The 26,950-nt window shown below is 47.3% G+C and overlaps 1 protein-coding gene across 1 annotated transcript in view; it reads right to left on the bottom strand.

Moving 5' to 3' along the window:
- LOC311243433 (importin-13-like) overlaps positions 1-21,646 on the bottom strand; it is a gene marked incomplete at both ends in the record, with an annotated part of 159,906 nt that extends 138,260 nt beyond the window's left edge. The window contains 1 exon segment of the mRNA XM_084332664.1: positions 20,927-21,646. Within this exon segment, the coding sequence (XP_084188790.1) occupies positions 20,927-21,646 (720 nt within the window).
- Between the last annotated feature and the right edge of the window lie 5,304 nt (positions 21,647-26,950).

Raw genomic sequence — 26,950 nt, 5'->3', positions numbered from 1 at the left:
AAGGGGGGCCAAAGACGAAGAACAGAATGGAATAATCAAGATGATAGTATGGGCATACGAAGGGGGGCAAGGAAGAGTAATATCAGCAATATACCGGGCTATAATGAACAGCAAGGGACACACGACTGATTACATAAGGGAGAAATGGGAGAGAGAGCTAGAGATAGAAATAACAGGGAAGGAATGGGGGAACATATGCGAGGTGCAACATTCAACAACAGGATCGAGGATATGGAAAGAGTTTGGATGGAAAAACATAATCAGATTCTTTATAACCCCAGAGCTGAAGGGAAAATATGCACCAACACAAAGAGCATGCTGGAGGATGTGTGGGAAGGAGGGGGCAAATCACACACACATATTCTGGGGATGTCAGAAGCTGAAGGGGTATTGGGAGGAGATAGGGGAGGCAATGATCAGAATATTAGGATACGGGTTACCACAAACAGGACTGGTGCTTTACTTAGGAGACCTGACACACGAGGGAATACAAGGGGGGGACAAATATTTAATAAAAATAATGTTGATAGCGGCCAGAAAAGCAATAACAAGACTGTGGTACAAAGAAAACCCACCGACAATAGAACAATGGGTAGGAATAGTGGAAGAGATACAGGATATGGAGAGGATAACACACATGCTGAGATTACAGGAAGAGAAATTTGGAGAAAGATGGGGAAAGTGGGAGGATTACAAGGGGAACGAAAACGACATCACAGAGGAGGAACCAAATACAACACAAGAGGGCGAAGGATAAAGGAGGAAAGAAGCTCAAGGGGGGTCTCTGAACCCGTGTCACACACCTTTGCTTTAGTTCGTTTTTTTTCCCATTATTATTTATGTTGGGTATGACAAGTATTTTATGATTTTTGTACTTTATTATTTAGGTCTGTTGAACAGTGTTGTTTTATGATGTGTTTAATTTTTTATTTCAGGAAAGTACCCATATATGTATGTCATGTTATGGATGTCAATATAAATGTTATGTTGTATGTCCATAAGTGTTAAATAAAAATTTAAGTTTAAAAAAAAAAAGAATCACGCAGGAGGCTAGTACGCCTTGGTTGCTCGTTATTAAAACAGCGTTTTTATAGGGCAACTGGGATGGGGGATTTTTTCCTCTTCCGAGCGCCTGTTACTGGGTCTCGACGGATTCTCGTTCATATCTGGGGGATGTTAACGGAATAGATCAGAACATAGGTAGAGGGGTCTCACTCCCTTGGGGTGGGCCACTGAGCGCGGTACGAATGGGACCGTCTGGGTGGCGCCCTCTTTTCATGTTTTAGACCGACACGCATACCTACCCCCTCTCCTGGAGTGGGGATGTCGGCGTGGTTAGGGCACGGGACTGGTTCTGGTCGCGCTGGTCCAGGTCAGTTAACCCGTTGTCCGCCGGGGACGCAGATCTGCTGTTCTCGTACCCTGAGGGACTTGTGCTTTTTTTCGGGGGGGAAAATGCCGGGTCGGCCCGGGTGTCACAGGGTTGGGCGTTATGGAGACCCTTTGTTGGGTACAGGTTGTACCCTGCGCTATCATGAAGGGGCTGGTTCTCCATTCTTTTCGCTCCTCTCTCACTCATGGCGAAGAGGGGGCTGTTGGGGTGGTCTTATGGACCTCCTCTGGTAGCCCTGTGTGCTTCCCGAGCCGCCGGGCCCGGTCCGAAGTTGTGTTTCGTCGACCCGTAGGCCTGGAATAACCCTTTTTTGAAAACTGAAACACTTGTACTGCGGTGTAGCCGGTGTGTTTTGGAGTTTTTTCTTGAGGGGTTATAGGAACAACCACCGCCTGTGGTACCAAGAGGGTGGTTGATTCCCTGGTGTGTTGGAGCAGAGTCAACTCCCGGGTTACCCGGTTGAGTGTGCCCCTGCACGTTCATGACGTCTGCCAATCGTGTCAGCCTTCTCTGCCTCGACCCCTCTGGGTGGGTTTTTTTTGGTGGAGGCTTTGTCATGGTGCGCAACAATGCCAGCATATGCCCCTTCCGCCGGGGTGCTGTTTTCAGTTGACCCCTTTGGCGCCTGTCTCGTCCGCAGTGCTCCAGGCTCGGGTCTAAAGCCTGCTGCCTGGTTTAAGGGATCGACCCCTCTGGGGTCGTCTCCCCGGTGCGCTGCCTCCTTCCGCTATGGTTTAGCCTTTTGAGTGCTTCAAGTTACGGCCATGCTGACTGCCTGTGTTGCAGGGTCAGTGTGCCAGGCGGCGTACTAGTGGGGGGAAGGGCCCGCTCTTGGAGGGGCCCTGTCCGAATACGCTGGCGATGTGGGGGGCGGTGTCACTAAGTGACCGCCTGGTGAGGTCTTGATGCTTGGCGTCATTGACCTTTCCGGGCCCCCTTTTTCCAGGGGATCCAGTCCCTTCAGTGGGTCTGGGTCTTCCTTCGCGCTCCGCTGCTACGGCCTTGCCACAGGGTTGAGTTGCTCTTGACCCTGTGATTTTGGGGGCAGTAACGAGGGTTGTTCCTTCCGTTCGTTCCTTGGTGGCATGCGGGTTGTGCGTGTGCGTAGTCGTGGGGTCAAGCCACGGTCTGCTCACCCTGTGCGTTGAGTTGCTCGAGTTCCTCTTCGCACGGTCGGATCCGTCTCCCTCCCGTCCTGAGCGTCACCAGAATTCATAGAACTTGGTTATATACATAACCTTACGTTAACCTTTCACTACCACACTACAGAAGGTTAACTCTTTCACTACCACACTACAGAACGTTAACCTTTCACTACCACACTACAGAAGGTTAACCTTTCACTACCACACTACAGAAGATTAACCTTTCACTACCACACTACAGCTTTTAGACTTACAAGGTCTGTACGACAAGTCACACTATGAAACAAAACAGTTATTTTGATTCAATAGTTTTATTTTAAACCCCAGTGTTAGTTTGGCTACATTTACCATTGACCGGCAAAACAACATTTGAAAAATAAATGAAATGGGAAAAGAGGACCCCCCCCACAGCCAGAAACTATACACTGTTTGAATTTCCAATATGATTCAATATAATTTGCAAATACTTCAACTACCACAACAACTTGCCACAAGACAGAGTCATTGCCATAACAAAAGAGCCTGACGCAAGGTGTTAATGTCCCCAGCGAGAGAGGGGGCCATGGAATACAATGCATTATGGGTAGGGTTGTAGTTGTTTAACACACAAGTGTGAAACTCTCCAGAAGGTTCCAAGGCCATTTTCTCTGAATACGTTTGTGTGATATCACCATGATTCATAGGAAGTAGCTTGAAAAGTATCCCACCAAAATGTTCAAGTGATGGCTTATTTTGAAGGTATGAATCTGTACTTTCATAAGATGTAAAAATTAAATTTGACGTTGCCTCAACAAGTCCCTCCTATCCACGGCTAGGCATATGTTTTAGCAGTTTTGATCATGGAGTTTATGTCATTTCTTAGTCTGTTTCTTTTTAGTTTGAGTTCAGTCACGTGGGCTTGGAGTTCACTGCTCGTGCTTTTGGTAAGCTTTGACTGACTTTTACGAAACTCAGAGCATTTTTTGTCTCTGGCTTTCATAGCGGTCAGTATTTCAGTGTGCATCCACGGCTCAGCGTGATTTTTTACCCTGGTGGTTGTTAGGGGGGCCATGTTGTTTAGTATTGTTGAAAATTTGGTTTTGAAGCCAAGCCAGGTTTCTTCAACCTTCATTGAGCTCATCTGACCAGTCCATGCTCTCCAGTTCAAGGTTAAAGGCCTCTCTAGAGTAGGTTTTGAGGTCTCTAGATGTGACTGTTTTGTGACAGCCAGCCTTTTGCTTTAGCTTTTTGTGGGTACAGAATATCATATAATGATCACTTAACCCGCATGCTATAACCCCTTTATTAGAGATCTTGGACTTGTCAGAGGTCAGGATGAGGTCAATGGTAGTCTGAGTTGATTCACATACCCTTGTGGGTTGGGTGATTAGCTGGCTGAGGCCGTGCAGATCACACAACCTACTGAAGGCCTTGAAGACAGGTGCTGCTTTACGTAGCATGTCCGTGTTCCAGTCCCCAATAAGGATTTTTTCTACGCCCTCCACCCCAGCTAAACACCCATCAAGTATGTCATAGAAGCCACTGTGTTCTGGCGCTCTATAGATTGTGCCTACTAGTACTGATTTCGCCCTTTCAAATAAGATTTCAATCCATACACTTTCAATCTCGTCATGGTTAAGATCAGGACGGTTGATGAATTTGGTATCTTTGTGAATATACACACAGACGCCACCTCCATACTGGTTTCTATCCCTCCTGACTATTGAATAGTTCTCGATTTCAATCTCTGGATCCTGTACAGATGTGTCTAGTGTTGTTTCTGTGAAACACAATATGTTAGCCTTACCGTTTAAAAACAAATGTCTGATTTCAGCCAGTTTGGGTCTCAGGCTGTTTGTGTGAAATATGTGAAGTCCATTTGTATTCGTTATTTGGTTTATGTCGTCGAGTTTAAGGAGTTGATTGTCTGTGGTGTCTGGTCCTCCGGGTGGCGGTAGGTGGGGAGGGGGGGATGGGGTCCTATGTCCATTGTTGTTAGCCCTGTTAGCTCCGTTAGCTTCCTGGGTCCTTTGTCCATTGCTGTTAGCCCGGTTAGCCCGGTTAGCTCGCCGGCTAGCTCGCCGGCCATCGGGCGATGCCTTGCTGTTTTGGTCCCGCGATGCTAGCGATGCTAGCGGTGCTAGCTGCCGCTTCCTGGGTCAGCAGACCTAACTGTCGTCTCTGGTTCCGTGTCATTACGGGTCCAGGGTTCTGGTGTATGTCACCCGACATGAGCAGATATAATAGTGTAAGGGACCAAGCAGCCAGACAAGGAGGACACAGTGGTTTTGGCAAAAAGAAGGGTTTTATTTTACCCATTTCAAAAACATAATTTAAATATAACATAAATGGTCCAAATAATATAGCAGGACAAAAACAGACCTGAACAGAACGGAAGACCACACACAAAAGAGAACTCAAACTATATATAGGTCCTGGCCAGACACAAACATAGGCAGGCTAATTGATTAATTAATATTTTACTCTACTATCTTAAAAATGCACATTAATCAAATAAACAATAAACAAACATATAACATGTCTACCGAACTAAACAACCAATAATCTTAAGTAATAAGGAAAATACATATAATAAACTAAATCACAATACAAGGAACCCCCCCCCCCCGACATCTCCTGTGACATGGTTTGGTCCACCACCCCCATCTGGCTATTTAGGATGGACCAGTTGCAGCTTCTCTGTTTGCCCAGAGTTAGGACGGCTGGCTGCAGAGTTGAAGCAACCAAACAAATGATAAGGGAACAAGTTAATAGAAACATTGATTTCCTATTAAACTTGCCAGTCGGGGGTAATTTCTTGCGTTCCGGATTCGCAGTAAGTACTGTGTGGATAGCCGTTGCTCCAAACGCTGGATGCTTCCTCTCCGTGCCCGTTAACAAGTAGAAGTCGCAATGGGACTGCTGTTTTGCGTTTTCGCTACCCTCCACTTCTGTCTGGAGTTGTTGCTTGAATTGTGAATTCAGGTACAAGTCCATAGTCCACAGGAGGGAAAGTAGAAAATGCGCAAAATACTTTGTTGTTGTTGTTCTGTTGCGTTGGATACGGGAGCTGGGTAAAATGCGACCACCCATGTTGAAGCCGGAACCCTGCAGGTAGAAGGGGCCTGTGAGAAACAGACAGACAGTACTACAGGTGAGCTGCAGGTAGAATGGGGCTGTGAGAAACAAACATACAGTGCTGCTGTGTCTGTGAGAAAAACACAGGAGAGTAGCAGTGGTCTGTGTGACAACTGTGTGATCGTATAAGGTAGAGGAAATAGTGAAGGGCAGATTGATGGTGATCAGAGTCAAATATGAGAGTTTTAATATTGTATTTATAAATGTATATGCTCCCAATTTAGGACCTGCCAGAGTTCAGTTCTTAAGTGAACTCAGTGTGGTTTTAAGCCAGTGTGAACCTGAAGATGTTTTATTTTTAGGAGGGGATTTTAATTGTACAGAAAATGATCAGCTGGACAGGAATCATTGTGAACCTCATGGCCCTTCAAAGAGAGCCATACAAAAGATGATAGAGGCTCACAGTTTGAGTGATGTATGGAGAGAAATACATGGAAAAAACAGACAGTACACTTGGGTCCAGAGCAGGGAGAATATCATTTTTTTGGCCAGGTTGGACAGATTTTACTGTTTCAAACACCATCTCAGCATTTTTAAAGAATGCAGAATAATCCCTGTGGGTTTTTCTGACCACTCTATGGTGTGTTGTAGTGTTGTTATTTCAAATGTAAAACATAAATCTGCATACTGGCATTTTAACGGCACTGTCCTGTGGCATTTTAACGGCATTGGCGGCACAGTGGTGTAGTGGTTAACACTGTCGCCTCACAGCAAGAAGGTCCAGGGTTCGATTCCCGCTTGGGGACCAGGTTTCCATGATGCCAGGTACCCAGGTGGGGTATCTCCCAGGCCTTTCTGTGTGGAGTTTGCATGTTCTCCCCGTGCTCGCAAGGGTTTCCCCCCCGATAAGATAAACCCAATGGAAAAACATGCACAACAACAGATCGCTAACGCTGTGGCGTCCTTGACGAAGACGGACAGGAGCACTTGTATTGGTCCCCTGGCGCGGCTCACGTTGACGCCTGTCTGCTCCCAGCTGCCCTTGGGGGGGAAGGACGACAGGATGGGTTAATCGCAGAGACGAATCGCATCGGCGATCCTACAGAGACAATGCATGCGTGTGTTCCGGTGTGTGTGTGTGTGTTGAGGATAATTGCATGCCAATTAAAGACCTCTGAGCAGGTCCTGCATTATTATTATTATTATTATTATTATTATTATTATTATTATTATTATTATTATTATTATTATTATTATTATTATTATTATTATTATTATTATTATTATTATTATTATTATTATTATTATTATTATTATTATTATTATTATTATTATTATTATTATTATTATTATTATTATTATTATTATTATTATTATATTATTAGATGTTAATTTTAAAGAATCTTTTGTATTTTTTTGGAAAGTTTTTAAAACAAGAACAAATAATTTTGAATCATTAAAGCAGTGGTGGGATTGTGGCAGTGGCGGCTCGCCACTAGGGGCGCTCGGGCGCCGCCCCCCCTCAGGCCCCTGGTTATATGAGAGAAGAACAAGAAAATTTTTTTTTTAGTTTTTTGTTTTATAGCCCTATAAATAATATAAACATGTTTAAAATGAATAATATTTACTCATTTTAAGTATGTTTGTGTTTCCAATGCACAATATAACGTTAATATATAAAAAAAAAAATACTCGTTTTCCTGAACAGGAAGTGACTCACTTTTTTTTATTTTTTTGTATTTCTCGGCCCGGGATAGACGCAATAGCGCTCTGAGTGCGCGTCACTGTTTGATCGCTGTATCCGTCGCAGCCAATCAGTGCGTAACGCGTTGTGCGTTGAAATATGACTATTATGTTGGAACCCGGGCGCGATTTGAAGCGGTCTAGGCAGCAGCGTCAAGAATTTCCTTAGCCGCATTTCGCGGAGACGCTCTCTGATTGGCCGACGCCAGTACTTTTTTCCGTAGCAGCATTTCGCGGAGACGCTCTCTGATTGGCCGACGCCACTTTTCTATGTTCCAATTTTAGGTTTTCTAGCTTGGTAAAGATAGTTGTGTTGTTGTGAGATCAGATGCAGCTATTTGTCTTAGAGCGTGACTGCAAGTTCTTTCGACGGTTAAGCTTAGGCACTCTTTCAAAGTTGGTTAAGGTTAGAGTTTGTCTTAGAGCAGGGCGATAGAACGCCAGGTAGTTTGCTGTCTGTTCGACGCGGAAATGGACAAAGAAATCAAGTACTTGTGCTTGTGTGGTGTGGTGCTAACACTAACAGCTAACACTTGGCTAACAAGCTATATGGCGGATGCAGTCTGGACAGTGGACAGTGGTCTGGATATACATCAACAGTGGATTATACACTTTATCAAGCCCTCCTGCCCTGAACGTTTCAACTAAACAGTAAGTCTCTCTCGCTCTCTCTCTCTCGCTCTCGCTACACAGCTGTCTCCGAGAAATGCGGCTACGGAAATTATTGACTGTGCTTGCTGAGACGATAATAGGCTAGCGATGCAAAACGCGCTGCTGTGTTGTTGTGAACTATAACATTAATTTAGCTGCTGCTGATGCATAATGAATGAATGGTGAGTTGTTTAAAATGATATACATTGCGACCCAGGAGCCGCTACTGGATTGTGGCAAAGTGGAGATAAGACAGTTGTGTCAACAGTACACTCTCAACGTTTCTCGTGACATTGCCAAATCTATGAGAGATTTCGAGACTGAACTAGTGGAGATGCAGCTTGCTGCATGATTCACAGGAAACAGAGTTTGTGTTGAGAATCTCAGTACTAAAAAAGCCATACTGGCAGATTTGCTGGGCACTAAAGTGCAGGGGGCGCTGGTTCGGTCCCGTTTTCAGAGCGCTGCTTTAATGGATTCTCCGTCAAAGTATTTTATTTGTCTTGAAAAGAGAAACGGACAAAGCAGGTTCTTTCATGCTATGCGCTCAGCCACAGGACAGCTGTTGACTGAAGACAATGAGATCCGGCAGAGAGCTGTGGAGTTTTATTCTCACTTGTTTGAAAGTGAATATGTTGAGGATGAAGAGGTGTTTGACTCCTTCTGCAATGGGCTGCCCCAGAGTCTCAAAAGAGACCAACACAGAGCTGGAGGGTCCTCTAACTGCAGAGGAAGTGGGCGTGGCATTGCAGGGCATGAAGGGAGGGAAGGCCCCTGGGATCGATGGACTCCCACCAGAGTTTTATAGAGCGTTCTGGACTGAGTTGGAAGGGGATGTTTTGGACGTTTTTAATTAAAGTTTTAAAGACTCCTTTTTGCCTCAGAGCTGCAGGAGGGCAGTTCTGGCTCTGCTGCCAAAGAAAGGTGATCTTCAGGAGATAAAGAATTGGCGTCCTGTGGTGCTGCTATGCTCGGATTACAAGTTGCTGTCTAAAGCTCTGGCCAATAGACTGAGGAAGGTGATGGACCAGGTCGTCCACAAAACACAAACCAACTGTGTGCCCGGCAGGTCTATTGTTGACAATGTGTCACTGATTCTGGATCGTTTGGAAGTCTCTGATTCATTAGGCATAAATGTTGGTCTGGTTTCTTTGGATCAAGAAAAGGCTTTTGACCGGGTTGAGCACCGTTAGCTGTGGAAGGTCTTAGAGAGGTTTGGCCTCAGCCCTGGGCCCTCATTCATCAACGTGACGTAGAAAATGTTCTATTTCCATACTTAAGCACAGAATTTAGAATGTGTGCACGCACAAAAAAAACGGGATTCATCACACGTGCGTACACAGGTCCTACGCACACCTGTCATGATAAATATCACCTTGGTCCTACGCCGAGGCTCGTGCACACTTTCACGTATTTGCATACCAGAACCGCCCCGATTAACCATATACGGTAATGGCACACCCCCATGAAATGTGGAAAAGTGGACTAACCCAAGCGAACTCTGAGAGACTTTGAGAGCGAGATTGATCACCGAGGTCCGACCGAACTTGAACGTATAATCTTCGGTGCGCCGGGAGCCAAGGATGTTGACTGACCCAGTCCTGCTACAGAACCAGCACATTGACAGAAATAAATGACAAGAGATGACCCGACATTAAGCACTGTAATGACTGAAATTAAATCAATTTCAGCACGCCAACTCTGCGCTCTACAATGCCTATTGTGTGCGCTCGTCATGAGCCCGTGGTTCTGATCAGAGTCATTATGGCTTCAGTGGATAACCCTGATCTACATTGTGATGTTTTAGATACCCCAGTAATAACATTACAATTGAATTAAATACAATTAGGCCTGAATGAGACTCCGGCCACCGGCACATTATCAGCCAAAATGCGCGTTTATTGATGGAGCAAACTCTGAGAGATTGTTCACAGAGGCGCTGCCGAACCAAGATATAATATGATGTGTATAATATAATGTGTGTAGAGGCATATGATACAATCCATTTTGTTGTTGGTATTAGGTAGCCTATGAATTACATATAATAGCAGCCAGCCTACATTATGCAACAGTAACTTGCGCATATATAACATACAGCCCTGCGAAGCCTGCATACAGTAAACTAACTTGATCATTAATCTAGCTGTTGTATCTTTACGCTTATGTAAACATTAAATAATATGTATAGGCTATAGGCCGCCTATATTCTCAAATGGCTTAATGGCTATCCGAGTCCTCGATATCCTCGCGGACGGACCAGTATTTATATGATCATATCATATTCATATTCATATCATAGTTTACTCTATCAGCCTACCAGCATGTAATACGTTCTTTTTTAGAACTCAACTCGTTATTATTTTGCGCATAGATTGCAGAAATACGGGAACGTTTTGATTTAGGCTTTGACATTGTAAAACTAAATAAGTGAAGTTCTGTAATATCACCCACACGATATATGCTCTGTGTCCAGAGCATGTATGCTTTTCATTCATAAGACACATTTATTGCAAGGGTTTTGTATACACATACACTCAACAAATAACCTCTGTCTGTTTTAATTGCAATGCGTTTTTATATCGTGGGTGTTCATATGACTTGTATTCTGCTTACAGCTTCGGGGTTCCACTTATTACGTTTAACAATGGCAAAACCTTTTAAATATAATCAAAACGTTCCCGTATTTCTGCAATATATGCGCAAAATAATAACGAGTTGAGTTACGAAGAGCACAGTCAGTGCTTATTTCCGCGTTGTGAAAATATTCTACCACCGGCGCCACCTACGCATGGTCCGACCTGTGCTTAAATATACGCACAAAGTCAAGCACAAGTTCAAATAGATAAATCCCACACTTTGCTTAGGAATGGTCGTACGCACGGCTTAAGCACATATCTGTGCGTAAGTCAGGTTGATACATGAGGGCCCTGGTTTCATTGCTAAGATTATGGTTTTGTATGAGAACGCTGACAGTGTGCTGAAAATTAATGGTGGATTGTGTAAACCTTTTAAAACCACTCGGGGCATAAGGCAAGGATGTTCGATGTCTGGCATGCTTTACACACTTGCTATTGAGCATTGTGAGCAATGCTGCACAATATCCGTTCACGTATTGATGGGATGGTTTTACCTGATTTTAATGCATATTTTAATTTGTCTGCATATGCAGATGATATTATTGTCATTATAAGGAGTCAGGAGGATGTAAACAGCTGGTTAGGCTGTATTGTTGGAACTTTTGGTACAATCTCAGCTGCAAAAGTAAATTGGGAAAAGAGCGAGGCATTAGCAGTTGGGAGTTGGTCTGTAGGTCTCCCTAAGCTGCCAGGAGGTTTAAGCTGGAAGAGGGGAGGTCTAAAATACCTGGGGGTGTATCTAGGAGATGACCAGACTGTTAAACTGAATTGGGAGGGAATGGTGGAGAAGGTGGAGGGGAGTTTGGCAAAGTGGCGGTGGCTTTTACCACATATGTCATACAGAGGAAGAGTATTGATAATTAATAACTTGGTGGCATCAAAATGTTGGCACAAATTACAATGTATGGAGCCCCCTGCTGGGCTATTATCAAAAATACAGTCCATCATGGTAAATTTATTCTGGGATAGTTTGCATTGGGTCCCACAGAGTGTGCTCTACCTGCCGAAAGAGGAGGGAGGGAGGGCAGGGACTGATTCACTTGGAGAGTAGGAAAGCGGCTTTGAGGTTACAATTCATCCAGTGCTATATTGCAGGAAGGGATGAGGATGTGGTATGGAAACCGGTAATGAGCACCATTTAAAGGAGAATACAAGGTTTGAAATTTGATGTGTCTTTGTTTTTGTTGGAATGTCATTTTATACGTTTATGTGATTTGACTCCATTTTATCAAGGACTTTTTAAAACATGGACGCTGTTTAAATGGAGCAGAACGGAACCCACAAGTTCACTGTTTTGGCTATTGGAGGAGCCTTTAATCTATGGGGCCCGATTGGACATTCAGAATGAAAGCAGGATTGGTCTCACCCAGCGTTTAGTTTCAGCTGGGGCAGTAAAGATGAAACAAATAGTGGATGCAGCGGGCCCGGGACTTCGTAACACAGAGGAAGTGTCCTCTCTGAGGTCGGGTCGCCAAACCAGAAACTTTTTGAATGCGTGGACTGAAAGACTGAGTAATCAGGAGTGGGACATGTTACGGGACTATCTAAGTGGAACAGACATTCCTGATGCAGGAGATCCTTTTCCTGAACTGAGTCCCCAAATAGATCAAACTGGACTGATGGGACCATTGTTGGATTACAAAAATGTTGGATCTACAGACTTGTACATGTTGAGTGGGAAGGCAATGCTAAATACTTTTGTGCACGCTCTACACAAAAAAATGCTGAGTGGGAAAACAGACACTGTGTGGAGAGAGAAACTGAATGTGCAGGAGGAATGTAAACCAGTGTGGAGGGTGTTATATAAAGCACCACTGAACAAGAGGTCAGGAGACTTGCAGTGGCGGATACTGAAGGGAGCAGTGGCAGTCAATAGTTTTGTCTCCAAGTTAAATCCAACAGTATCTAACAAATGTCCTTTTTGTCAAGAACCAGAGTCTGTTTTCCACAGTTTTTTGGAGTGTAAAAGAATTGAAGTATTTTTTGAGGTTGTAGAATCTGTGTTTGTCAAATGTGGGGAGAGTTGGAGTAAAACTGCTTTTATTTTTGGTGCTGGTTATAAAAGGACAAATTAAATGCAATGAAATGGGAGCTGTTGAACTTTGTAGTGGGACAGGCAAAATTGTCAATTTACAAAAGTCGGAAAAATCTAATTAAATATGGTTCAGGTGGGGAGTTGTTGCCATTGTTTAAGGCTTTGGTACAAGCTCGAATTACAGTCGATTTTCGGTTTTATTTACTCATGACTGATTTTGATGTTTTTTTTAGTAAACATGTGGCACAATTTAAAAAGCAGCTAAAAAAATACACATTAGTGTTACGATTCTGGTTCTTGACTACGGTCGGGAACCTCCCACCTTCTCTGTCATCTGTCACTTGGTTACTGTCACTTGTTTTCCCTGTCATTTAATTCTGTCAATTAGGGGTTGGCTTCTGATTGGCTGTCATGGGTGTGTGTGTGGAATGTTGGTATTTGGTGGCTATATAACATTCCTTTCCTCTGCTTGTCATTTGTCAGGTCTTCACTTTAGGCGTTCAGAGATAACGCAGGCGGTTCCTGTTCTGGACCACCACTAAGCTCCATTATCTAATTCTCTCGTTCCCTTGCCTTGGCATAGTATCCTAGTATTACTCTTTGTGTTCTTTACTATTAAAGTCGAACCTGTTCAAGAGTATACCTTCTCCGTCTCTGTGATTGCCTACAACAATTGGAACTCACCTACCTCCATCCTGACAGAAGACCTGACCATCAGAGTTCCATGGAGGCAATCATGGAGATGCTCCGGGCACAGAAGAGTGCACAGGAGCGCATGGAGGAACACCAACATCTGGTCAGCGCAGAGTTGGTTCAGCTGGGCGGGATCGTCACTGCGTCGCAGGAGACGGCGCAGTCGGCGCTCATCACAGCCCAGCAGGCACAAGTCGAGGTGGCGGGGGTAAGGACGACGGTGGGTGAAACGGCGGCAGGAGAGGCGGCGTTCAACACCACGTTCAACACCGAGGAGAGTCGGGGAGCTCTTTGGCACCAGGATCGGAACCAGGAGCCACGGGATGCACCAGAGGGATGCAGGGAGTTCATCACCCAGTGCTCACTCGTGTTCCAGCTGCAGCCACGCTCATTCCCCTCTTCCAGAGCACAAGTCGCATATATTATCACCCTCCTCACCGGTCAAGCACTCTCCTGGGCTACGGCCGAATTAGAGAGCGGTTCGCCTCTCTGCGACTGTGTGGACGACTTCACCAGGGAGTTGAGAAGGGTATTCGACACTTCCCGAGTACTCTCGGTCTTCGAGGCCGGTGGGCGGCTTCTCGCTTGCCGGCAGGGCTCCCGCACGGTCTCAGAATACACCATCGAATTTCGGATCGTGGCTCGGGAGGCGGCTTTGCCGGAAATTCCTTGTGTGGTCCTATTTCTCAAGGGACTCTCCGCACGGATGCGAGACGAGTTCTCCGTGCGTGAGATCCCTGAGCAGCTGGAAACGCTCATCAACACCGCCATACGGATGGACAACCGACATCGGGAGAGAGAGAGGGAGCGTGAAGATACTACCCAGGTACGTGTCCTTTCTCCTCCCGTTGTTGACATCTTCATCGAGGAGCGCCGCTGCTTCCGGTGCGGCCGCACCGGTCATCGTTTCGGCAGCTGTCGGGAACAGGCTGGCTCAACTCGGCGCCAGTCGGGAAGGGGAGGTGCTCCGCCGGGCCTCGAGAGGGCGCCAGCAGGTGGGCTCACCCCAGCACTACCATCTGACTCACGTACATTTCTGGAGGTGGCGGTTAACTGTGGGGGTAACGTTAGGGGAACGAAGGCTCTCATTGACTCAGGGGCGGCGGGCAATTTCATTCACTTGGGGTTGGTGAGAGAATGGGGAATCCCGGTAGAAGAGTTGGGGGTTCCCATTCCTGTCTACGCCCTGGACGGTCAGCCCCTGGGCAGTGGGAGCGTCACACAACGTACTGTTCCTATGCACATCCGGGTGGCGGGTGGGGGGTGGGAGTGGGTTCAATTATTTGTTATTGTCTCCCCCTATTCTGTTATGGTGTTGGGTCATCCCTGGTTGTCTTCATGTGTACGGAATATTAATTGGAGCACGGGCAAGCTCTCAACGGAGGTCGACGTGAAGTCGGTCATCAGCGAGAGTTTGTCCACTCCCTTGTCTCCCTTCCCCTCTTCTCTTTTTTCTCCTTCTTCTCTCTCCAGGGTGGTGGGGAGCGTCGCAGATTCTGTTCCACCCTCTAATCCCGATTTGATAGGGGTTCCTGAGATCTATTGGGACCTGGCGGACGTTTTTAGCAAGACGCGTGCTAAGGCACTACCGCCTCATAGATCATACGACTGTCCCATTAATCTTCTACCCGGTACCTCCCCGCCTCGCGGGCGAATGTTCTCTCTCTCACGCCCCAAAACCTTGGCCATGAACACCTACATTGAGGAGGCATTGCTTGCGGGGCACATACGTCCTTCCACATCCCCGGCCGGCGCTGGTTTCTTCTTTGTTGACAAAAAAGATGGGGATGCATTGATTATAGGGGATTGAATGACGTTTCCATCAAGAACCGATATCCTTTACCTCTCATGGACACGGCCTTTGAGTGCTTACAGGGGGCACAGGTCTTTTCTAAACTTGACTTACGTAATGCATACAATCTGGTCAGGATTAGAGAAGGAGACGAGTGGAAGACTGCATTTAATACACCCAATGGTCACTATGAGTATTTGGTCATGCCCTTTGGTTTGGCTAATGCTCCGGCAGTCTTCCAAGCCCTGGTTAACGACGTGCTGCAAGACTTGATTGGGGTGTCGGTGTTTGTTTACCTAGATGATATCCAAATTTTTTCTCGCGATATGGTGCAACACCAACTGCATGTTCGGGAGGTGCTAGACCGTCTCCTCAAGCATCAACTATTCGTTAAGGCTGAGAAGTGTGTGTTTCACACTGATACCGTTTCCTTCCTGGGCTTTGTGTTGACGAAGGGTGATCTATGCATGGATTCGGCCAAGGTGAGTGCAGTCTTGGACTGGCCACGGCCTTCGTCGCTCAAGGGGTTACAACGGTTTTTGGGCTTTGCAAATTTTTACAGGCGCTTTATTCACAACTTTAGCGCCTTAGCCAATCCGTAAACAGCTCTCACTAAGGCCTCTCTCCCTGGCTTTGAATGGTCGCCTAGGGCAGAGTCGGCCTTCTGCGATCTCAAATGTTGGTTTACATCCGCTCCTGTATTGATCCGCCACGATGCAGAGGTTCCGTTCATTGTGGAGGTGGATGCCTCTGACATCGCTGTGGGGGGGGTGCTCTCTCAGAGGTGCTTAAAGGATGGGAAAGTGCACCCGTGTGCTTTTTTTTCTCGCCGTCTGTCATCAGCCGAGCGCAACTACGACGTGGGTAATCGGGAGTTGTTGGCTCATCAAATTGGCACTGGAGGAATGGAGACATTGGTTGGAGGGGGCGGCACATCCTTTCATTGTTTGGACCGATCATAAGAACTTGGCTTACATCCAAGGGGCTAAACGCCTTAACGCTCGCCAGGTCAGGTGGGCGTTATTCTTCACACGATTTCGATTTTTCCATCTCCTATAGACCCGGGTCCAAGAATATCAAACCCGACGCGTTATCGCGCCAGTTTGATCTTCCTGGCCGGGAGGAGCAGCCCCATCCCATTATTCCACCGGCCTTGATTTTGGCACCCGTGTCTTGGGGCATAGATAAGGTGGTAAGGTCGGCGCTGACGCGGGAGCCCGATCCTGGCGGGGGCCCTCCGGGGCGGTCGTATGTGCCCAAGGCGGCACGCTCACGTTTGCTGCAGTGGGCACATGCCTCATCCCTCACCAGCCACCCTGGGGCCACCAGGACCCTGGAATTTATCCGTAGGAGGTTCTGGTGGCCGACAGTGGAGGGGGATACGCGTTCCTTTGTGGCGGCCTGCCCGATGTGCGCGCGCAGTAAGACCTCTTGCCGTGCACTGGCAGGTCTCCTCCGGCCAGTTCGTATTCCTAAACGGCCCTGGTCGCACATATCCCTGGACTTTATTTCTGGCCTCCCCCTTTCGGACGGGTTCACCGCCATTTGGTGGTGGTGGACCGGTTCTCGAAGGCGGCTCATTTTGTTCCTCTCCCCAAGCTTCCATCGGCCCGTGAGACTGCTGATCTGGTGATACAGCATGTCTTTCGGGTCCACGGGCTTCCGGTGGATATCGTGTCGGACCGGGGTCCTCAGTTCGCTTCCAGGTTCTGGAAGGCGTTTGCCGCCGGTCTCGGCGCCTCCGTCAGCCTTTCGTCTGGGTTTCATCCGCAGTCGAATGGGCAGACAGAGTACGTCAACCAGGACCTGGAGGGGGTCTTGAGATGTTACGTCCGGCAACGTGGAGTAGGAGGTTGGCATGGGCTGAGTACGCGCATAATACCCTCCTCTCCTCCTCTACCGGTATGTCTCCCTTTCAGTGTCAGTATGGTTTTCAACCTCCTTTGTTTCCCGAGCAGGAGCAGGAGGCGGAGGTGCCCTCGGCCCAGGCACATGTGGCTCGCTGCCGCAGGACGTGGAAGCGGGTCCGGGCGGCGCTGCAGAAGGTTTCGGTTAGTACCCAGCGGCAGGCTAACCGCAAGCGTCGTCCGGCTCCGGTTTACCGTCCTGGGCAGCGGGTTTGGCTTTCCACCCGGGATCTCCCTCTCCGGGTGGAATCCAGGAAGCTGGCTCCTCGCTTTATAGGACCCTTTAAGGTGGTACGTCGGGTGAATCCTGTGGCTTACAGGCTACGGCTTCCGAGTTCTATGAGGGTTCATCCGACGTTTCATGTGTCCCTGTTGAAGCCGTTCCTCTCATCGCCCTTGGCCCCGCCACTGCCTAAGGTTCCTCCGCCTCGGTTTATGGGTGGTCAGCCCATTTACACGGTGCGGAGGATACTGGGTTGTAGGCGGAGGGGTAGGGGGTTTCAGTTCTTGGTGGATTGGCAGGGGTACGGGATAGAAGAGCGTTCTTGGGTGCCTCAAAGGGATATTTTAGATCCCAGCCTGATCGATGATTTCCGGCGGCTGAATCCCGAGGCCCCCAGGTGAACGTCTGGTGCCGTTCGTCGGGGGAGGGTACTGTTACGATTCTGGTTCTTGACTACGGTCGGGAACCTCCCACCTTCTCTGTCATCTGTCACTTGGTTACTGTCACTTGTTTTCCCTGTCATTTAGTGCTGTCAATTAGGGGTTGGCTTCTGATTGGCTGTCACGGGGGTGTGTGTGGAATGTTGGTATTTGGTGGCTATATAACATTCCTTTCCTCTGCTTGTCATTTGTCAGGTCTTCACTTTAGGCGTTCGGAGATAACGCGGGCGGTTCCTGTTCTGGACCACCACTAAGCTCCATTATCTAATTCTCTCGTTCCCTTGCCTTGACATAGTATCCTAGTATTACTCTTTGTGTTCTTTACTATTAAAGTCGAACCTGTTCAAGAGTATACCTTCTCCGTCTCTGTGATTGCCTACAACAATTGGAACTCACCTACCTCCATCCTGACACATTAGAGAAATACAGAAATGAGTAATGAGGATAAACAAAGTTATGTTATATTGTGTTATGTAGTGCTGTACTATATTCACTGCTGTCAAGTGAATCAAGTTTTATTTTTAAATTTTGTTTAATATAATTAAAAGTATATTCTATAGTGTAATATACTAAATTATGTTATATCTAGTAAAATGAATGGAAGAACAAATATAAATGTAAGGGGGTAGGGATCAATAAGCTTAGCTTCCCTCTACTCCTTTTTTGGACATGTCTGCTAACCAAACACATTGCTCTTGACCTTTTGTTTATAATTCATTTTTATTTATTTTTTTATTTTTTAACAAATGTTTTTAATATTTTTTATTTATTTTTGACATGACATACAAACCTTTACAGTAGAAATCCACTATAAAACACATACATGCTCTTACTCGTACTTCCCCCCCACCGGACCCCCCTTGAATACATCCATTATTTCGTTTGATACCAAGGATTAATAGTTCATATAATGTTTTATCCTCTCCACCACCCCTAACCAGATTTTTATGCTGGCTTCATTAATACCTAGAATTCGTGCGGTAGATATTTCCAGGTAAATCACATCAAGATATGTAAGAATCCATACCCTCCGGCACATTTTATCAGGTTGAATCCAGCGTGATGCTATTAGCTTTTTGGCAGCCGTAGTACCGGACAAGATTAGCCTCTTTATGTGTACAGAGTGTGATACCTGAGAGACATCATTCAGCAGCAATACAGAAGGCATTACAGCTATTGTCAAATACAAAAATCCTGATGATAGTGTGGTTATTTCTTCCCAAAATATCTTAACAGGCGGACATTCCCAATACATATGCATAAATGTACCATCATCACCGTTTGTACATAAGGAACATCGATAGTCTTGTTTAAGCCCCATACGGTTCAATCGAATAGGAGTTAGGTAAGTCCTATGAATAAAATTAAGATTAATCTGTTGATGATCCGGGTTACGTGACGATAGCCCAGACCTCAGCCCAATCAAAATCTACCCCCAGGTCTGGTATATCCCTCCTCCAAACTGAGTCTAGGGGAAGGGCTTCATACGAAGATGTAAGTAAGTGACGGTAAAAGTCTGTGACAAATCCTCTCGATGTCTCCCTTTCATAAAAGAACTTGTGATATCTGTGGTACTCAAGTGGTGTCTTTAAAAAAAAATTGTGTTTCACGCCATATCCGGATCACATGTGTAATAAGAGGGCCAAATTTCAAGTTGCATTGCTTAATTGATAGGTTGGTGTATATGTAACGGACGTTCTGCCGTGTATCCTGTTGCGTTGTGTTCTGGTGTGTGATGCTTAGGGACGAGTCGGCACACGTGGACACTGTTCAACCATTTATTGGATGATCTGCAATGGAGACCACCTGCATGGAACGAGTGGTGGAATTGCCACAAAAGGAAACAGCGTCACACATGTGCTCTCAGTCACGTCTCTCACGTTGAGTTGTCGTTGCAAACTGATAAACAATTATATTCGCACAATAAATCAAATTAAGGCACATACCTGCATGGAACGAGTGGTGGAATTGCCACAAAAGGAAACAGCGTCACACATGTGCTCTCAGTCACGTCTGTTGACAGAGAACAATAGTTGACTATATTGCCTCGGTGAAATACACAGACTAAGACCTTCAATTGTGCATATTATATAACCACACCGTTCGTCACAACACTATCGAGTAATTATTATCCATCAACATTCAATTCTTATACAAAATATATATACAACAGTGTGAACACAATAGTGCGGCGCGCCACAGTGATACACATACCTCTCACGTTGAGTTGTCGTTGCAAACTGAACTCAAACCGGAAGGTTGCTTCCAACACGTGCAAATATTTGACCCGGAAGTGCTACACTCTTGAACGTGAACTTTCCAAGTTACGTTCAAATAAAAGTGCCTTTGGTATAAAGAAATAATAAATAATAATAACCATTTGTAAACAATTGTAAACAGGATTTGGTAACATTTCAATCCTTAATAAAATAATAAACAATGTTCAATTGACACTTGTTACATTCACCCCTCCTGAAATTTCACCAACATCCTGTGTCAGCAGAGCAAGAGGGACATAAAAAGAGAAAAAAAATATATAGGTAGTCTACCACTAACCTAGACCTGGCACCAGAGAAAAAGGACCTAGTCCCCCATTCGACTCAAAAGTCACCCCCAAAAGAGGTTCAGAGAATAAAAAAATTGATTAGATCTCAAAATTCCCTTAGATCAATATGACGCCTGATACGCCACACAACTCATGGCCCTCAAAGCTGTCTGATAGACACCTACTCAACCCAGCAATACAAAAGAAAAAAAACTGGCTTTGGTGAACCCCAACCTCCACCGCAACTCAACCCGTCACCCCTCTCAGAAATGGCATCTGAACCATAGATTCTATCAACCTGTTCACTGATCTCACTACTCTCCCTGTACGTGTCCTAACCCGACCATCACTCCCTATGTGAGGGTGCAAATCAGTGGGAACCGCAACACCCATGTCAGGTGAGTGTGAAGCCCCTGCATCTGAATCAGTGTGAGCTGTGACAACTATGTCAGGTGAGTGAGAAGCCTCTGCCTCTGAATCGGTGTGAGCTATGACAACTATGTCAGGTGAGTGAAAAACCTCTGTGTGCTGTGCCTGTGTGTCAGGTGTACATTGAGCAGTGGCCCCTGCAGGACTGGCTACTGGGCTAACCTGACCTAACCCATCTGTCACAGCCAACACAGAGTCAAAAGAGTCTGTAAGTGACGAGACCACAGGCCCCTCTACCTCCACAGAGTCGGTCAGGTCATGTGCAACACCGCCCTCAGACCAAACTCCAGATACAGGATCCATACCGTCACTACTATCACAGTCCCCTTCATCGGACTCTCCGTCATCAAACGCCTGACCAATCTCACTGGCGTCCTCCCCCTGCTCTAGCTCAGGAAAAAGCAAGAAGTTGACCTCCAGCAAACGGTTCCTGTGCACTACCCTTGTGCGCCCCCCTACATCCTGAATCCTATAGACATGGATACTGGGGTTGACACCAACAACTGTATACACTCCATCCTCCCATTTGTCAGCCAACTTCCGTTTTCCCCGCTCTCCCTGATTTGCTACCAGAACCCGATCCCCCACAGACAGGTGTGTAACCTTGACACGCTTGTTGTACTGTCGGGTCTGGTGCTGTTGCTCAACGGTGGAGTGCTTCTGAGCGATCTCCATGGCACTCTTCAGACACGAAAGCAGGGAGCCAGCATAGGAATCGTAATCTACAACTCCAGGGTCATTCAGGACCTGCCTGAACATGACATCCACTGGTAGTCTAGGGATGCGGCCAAACATCAAAAAGAAAGGCGCGTAACCCGTAGTCTCATGAACAGTGCCATTGTACGCAAACGTGAGTCTCTGGACCTGCTGCGGCCACTGGTGCTTCCTCCGAAGCGGGAGAGAGCGGAGCATGTTCCCCAGAGTGCGGTTAAAGCGCTCTGTCCCACCGTTACCCATGGGGTGATAGGCCGTTGTGTGGGATTTGGCCACTCCCGCCAACCTGAGGAGCTCAGCAATCAAATTGCTCTCAAAATTGGCACCTTGATCTGCGTGTATTCTCTCAGGGAACCCGTACACACAAAACACGTTGTCCCAGAGCTTTCTGGCAACTTGTTTCGCCGTCTGATTAGCGCATGGGAACGCTTGCGCCAACTTGGTGAAATGGTCAGTCACCACCAACACGTCCACTGACCGCTGATTGCTGTCCTCAGCGGACCAGAAATCCATACACACTAACTGCATCGGCGCGGAGCTCTTGATACTTTCAAGGGGCGCACGAGCAGCAGGCTCAGGGGACTTCCCATACACACATCTTTGACAACACTTGACATATGCTCTGACATCCCTCTCCATATCTGGCCAATAAAAACGTTGCCTGGCAAGAGAAAGAGTGCGATCCTGGCCCTGATGACCCGCCAGATCATGGATGCCAGACAATGCCTTGTCCTTCAAACTCAGCGGCAACACTGAGTTCTCCTCTGCTTGGACACTTGGTCCCTCGTCACGCGGTACAGGACACCATCACGGACCTCCAGTTTGTCCCACTGTTTCAACAGTCTGAGAACCTTCTGGTCAGCGCCATGCCTCTCCCGTCTAGATGGTCGCTTTCGAACAGCGACAAAGGGTAGCACCCTAGAGATGCAAGTGTCCCGTTCCTGACTCAACCGGAGCTCCTCAACTGAAAACATTGGTAAAACATCCTGACCCTCGGACAGATGTTGGATGTTCTGAACCAAACCCAGCGCTCTGGACTCAGCAGCACCAATCCAATCACATTTAGACTGACAGAGGGCTCTGATCTCCTCTGTCCCACAAGCCATCCCGAGTAGTGAGCTACTCACCGTCTGGGACAGACAACTGGTCCTAAAAACATCTTGCACAGAGTCCCCCTCAACTGCCCCCGCTTCCTGCACAAGAGCCGGGTACGGCTCCCTCAATAACCTCTGACTAACATGCTTAGCGAACGGGTCACGACTCAAAGCGTCCGCCACCACATTCTTCTTCCCTGGCAGGTGTTTGAGATCAAAGTCAAAAGCCGCAAGTTTAGACACCCAGCGAATCTCACATGCGTCGAGCTTTGGCTTCGTAAGCAGATAAGTCAACGGGTTATTGTCCGTCCAAACTGTGAATCTCTGACCCTTCAGCCAATGGCTGAATTTCTCGCATATGCTCCATTTCAAGGCCATGAACTCCAGTCTATACGCTGGATACTTACGCTGTGAAGCACTGAGGGTCTTGCTTGCAAAAGCGACAGGCCTGGCCTTAGACTCACCTCGAGGTACCTGCGACAGCACAGCGCCAAGTCCGTCCAATGACGCATCAACTGAGAGGACAAAAGGCTCCTCAAAATCTGGGTGGGCGAGCACGACACACTCCAGTAACATTGTTTTCAGCCTGTCGAAAGCTTCCCCACAGACCGCTGTCCAGTCGGCAGGGGTGAGCCTACGAAATCTGCCAGGTGGTTTCTTGTCCTTAGGGGACCTCCCCTTCCTCTTTTGTCCAGCCGTAAGGGCGAACAATGGCTTCGCAACAGCAGAGCAGTTTGGGAGGAAATGCTGGTAATAGAATACCATCCCGAGAAACGACCTGATCCTACGGACAGAGGGTGTGCACCCATCAACTTCCATGAGATCTTGTACTGTCATGTTGGAGATAACCTCCACCTTGGAGGGATCAACAGACACGCCCCCACCACCGACCACATGGCCCAAGAACCTAACCTCCTGCTGCAGCAGGTGACACTTCTTGGGAGCCAGTTTCAAGTTGTTCTCCCTCAACCTCTGAAACACGGTGTGGAGCCTAGACAGGGCCTCATCTTCTGACGGCGCAAAGACCAGGAGATTGTCAAGGTAACACAACAGTTTTGTGAAGTTCATGTCCCCAAAGATTCCAGTCATCATTCTCATAAAGGCTGCAGGGCTGTTACATAGACCCTGTGGCATGCGATTGTACTCATGCAACCCGAGGGGGGTTGTGAAAGCCGTGTACTTCTTGTCATCCTCATGCATTGGGATGTTAAAGAAGCCAGAGGTGAGATCCATCGTACTAAAGAGGCAATTGTCCCCAAGCGCGGCAAGACAATCAGACTGGTGTGGCAAGGGGTGAGCGTCCTTCAAGGTGCGCGCATTCAGCCATCTGAAATCAGTGCAGATACGAACCCCCCCGTCCTTTTTCCAGACCATTACAAGAGGTGAAGCGTACTCACTCGAGGACTTCCTGATAATCCCCTTTTCCTCCATATCAGTGAGAACCTGTCTCAGCTTCTGATAGTGAGCCGGGGGGACCCTCCTGTAGGGCAATCGAAAGGGGCGCTCATCCACAAGACGGATGCGATGAGTGTATCGCTTGACCTCACCACAGTCTAACGAGTCCTTGGAAAAGATGTCGCTATATTCAGTTATCAACTGCTCAAGCTGAGACTTGCAGGCTTCACTGACCTGGCAAGAACTGATGTCAATGTCACCGAGCCCGAGCTCTGACAAACTCCTAGCCGGCGAGGCCGAAGGACCGGCACAACCAGGGGCGTCAGGCTCTCGCCTTTCCGAAACTGCCTGCAGTCCCTGAAAAGCATCTAAGTCCTCAATCGCCAAACACACTGAAACATCAGCCAACTTGCAATTCCTTTTTAGTGTGATAGGTTTGTCAGACGGATTGACAACAGTCATGGTCACCCACCTATCTCCCCAGAGTGGTGTAACGAGCCGACCCACAAGAACACCTCGTGGCATAGCCTTGGAGTCTGTTGGCTCCACGATTACAGTGCTCCCAGGTGACATAGGCACCTTAGCAGGGAGTCTGCCCCAGACTAAGTGCTCGTGTCTCGGTAGGAGCGTCACGGCCTGGGTGAGCTTCACAGTACCAATTTTCTCGGGAACCGTACCGCCCCTCCAGCGCTCCACGTTAGTAAACATGGACAGAAACTGCTCCACTTCCGGACTTGACTGAGGCTCTGGTCTCGATGCGAGATCCCAGTACTCACTACCACCCTTCAGGACGTGGGTAACATGTTTAAGGACATTCGTGCCAACTATCAGGTCATCATGTTGACCGGGCACGACCAAAGTGGGTACAGTAAAGGAGACCCCATAAAGCTGCATGTCTAAATCATAAAAACCATCAGGCCTCGTCTCCAGACCACCACAGCCAATCAAAACAATATTTTCTTCAGGCTGCTGCTTCCCAGGTAAAACACCCCCAGAGCGGAGCTTCTCCACTGCATATTCACTGATACTGCACGACATAGAGCCAGTATCCAACATGCCTCGAAGCTGAACACTCTGGTTGACAAGGACTGAAGCATAAAACAGGTCACTGAAAGCTTGAATCTTTTGAGTTGCTTGAATGATCGTACGAGAACCCTTAGGTGCTTTGGCACACCTGTCTTCATACAAGTGAGCAAGATCAGAGACATCAGTGAGGGACTCATCCATACCACCCACACCACCCCTCTCTAGGTGTGAGTTTAGTGGTTTAAAGGACGAGACTGACCACCAGTGCTGTCACCGGGCGAAGTCTGCCGCTGGTTGTGCTGCTGAGGACAATCCCTCTTCCAATGACCGGGAGACAAACATCTTAAACATCTGTTCTCCCCTCTGCAGTGGGAAAGAGTGGAATGGTCAGGAGAATTACAAACTCTGCACAACCGGCGCTGTGTGTCAGGCACCCGAGCTGTGGCGCTGGCTCGCACTTGAGTCTGCACTGTAACTAGGCGGTCTAACAAACCCACTAGACTCCTCATGTAGTCATGGTCACCTCCGGAACCATCTGTGGGTGCTGGGGACGGTGCCGGAAACACCGATGCTGTTGCACTCAATACTGGTGCGTCACTGACTAGAGGCACATGACACTGGGAACGGACCCTGCGCTCTACCGTACCTAACTCGAATGGTCCCCCTGCAGCAGTTCGAGACTTCCTGTCCTGCATGTGCTCATCGAGTCTCTCCTGGATCTCGCAAGCAGACCATTGCCCAGCAGACTTGAACTTAAAAACGTTAGTGAGTGACTGATCGGGGCAGTGTTTGATAAACATCATGCTAACCTCGTGGCTCGGGTCCTCGATACTACGGCCTTGCCTCCTCAAGCACTCATCAGCTACTTCCACTGTCCTAGTTAACCTGATCCAAAACTCCATAGCATCCTCGCCTGGCCTTGGTAGTGTACCATAAAAGTCCGCCAGGGGCATGCTTGAGTATGAGAGTTCACCAAAATGTTGTTTTAGTATGTCAAAAATCATGTGAGGGTTCCTTGTGTGGTCAATAGACTTGTTGTTACGCAGCTTTATCCTTACCACATCCCCTGCTTTACCCATGAGCTTAGATAGAATCTCCTGTGATTGCTCACTAACTGGAGTGGCTCGTTTCCTCATGTACGAGGTAACCAAATTCTCCCACTCATAAACAGTGAATTTGTCTGAATTATCACCCCTGAATATAGGGGGCTCTCTGGCGTCTGAGTGCACGACTATTCTGTGTGGCACTGTCACCTCTGAGGGACGCTCAATAGACCTAATGGTGTCTGTGCTCCTGCTAAACTGCAGCTTAGCTGTGATGGACTCGCCAATCTTTTCTGCCAGCTGTGTGATGAGCGCACTTAACTCTGGCTGTTCACCTGTTAGTCGCTCACTAACTGGTGATTGACTTGGCCCGGCACGGTCCACATACTCTAACCCTGGCCTTTCACATGTTAGCCGCCCATCAACTGGTGGTAGACTTGGCCTGGCACGGTCCACATACTCTAACCCTGGCCTTTCACCTGTTAGCCGCCCATCAACTGGTGGTAGACTTGGCCTGGCACGATTCACGTACCTCGTGGAGGTAAGCTGTGGAGTGTCAAATGTTACTGGATCTGGTCCTGTTGCTTACGTCTCTGAGAGCCGGTTGTAAAATCCCCCCCCCCCCGCATCCAAGTCCATCTCTACTACCACATCTGTATTCCCACCTTCTGCCATTGTCCTACTTTCACCCTTTGCTTTGGCTTAACAGAAAAAAATTAAATAACCTGTTCAGCTTCTAATTACTGTAGTAGAAAAAATAAAAATAAAATAAAAAAATGAATAGGAATGAAATTACATAAGAGATTAACCAATTAAATTAATACCTAAATGTCTTCTACACATTCACTGGCATCCTCATCTTCATGTCTTTTTTCTTCTTCACAAGTTCATTGTCCTCTTTAATTGTCTTTATTCACAATTTACAAAACAGTGGCCTGTCCACCTCTCCAGGGCCATTCACTGTCTGCTGTGACATACCTTGCACTGTA

This window comes from Notolepis coatsorum (assembly GCF_963971535.1).
Source record: "Notolepis coatsorum genome assembly, chromosome: 17".
Classification (NCBI taxonomy): Eukaryota; Metazoa; Chordata; class Actinopteri; order Aulopiformes; family Paralepididae; genus Notolepis; species Notolepis coatsorum.
Note: the sequence above shows the minus strand (reverse complement) of the source record. Positions and strands in the feature narration are given on the sequence as shown.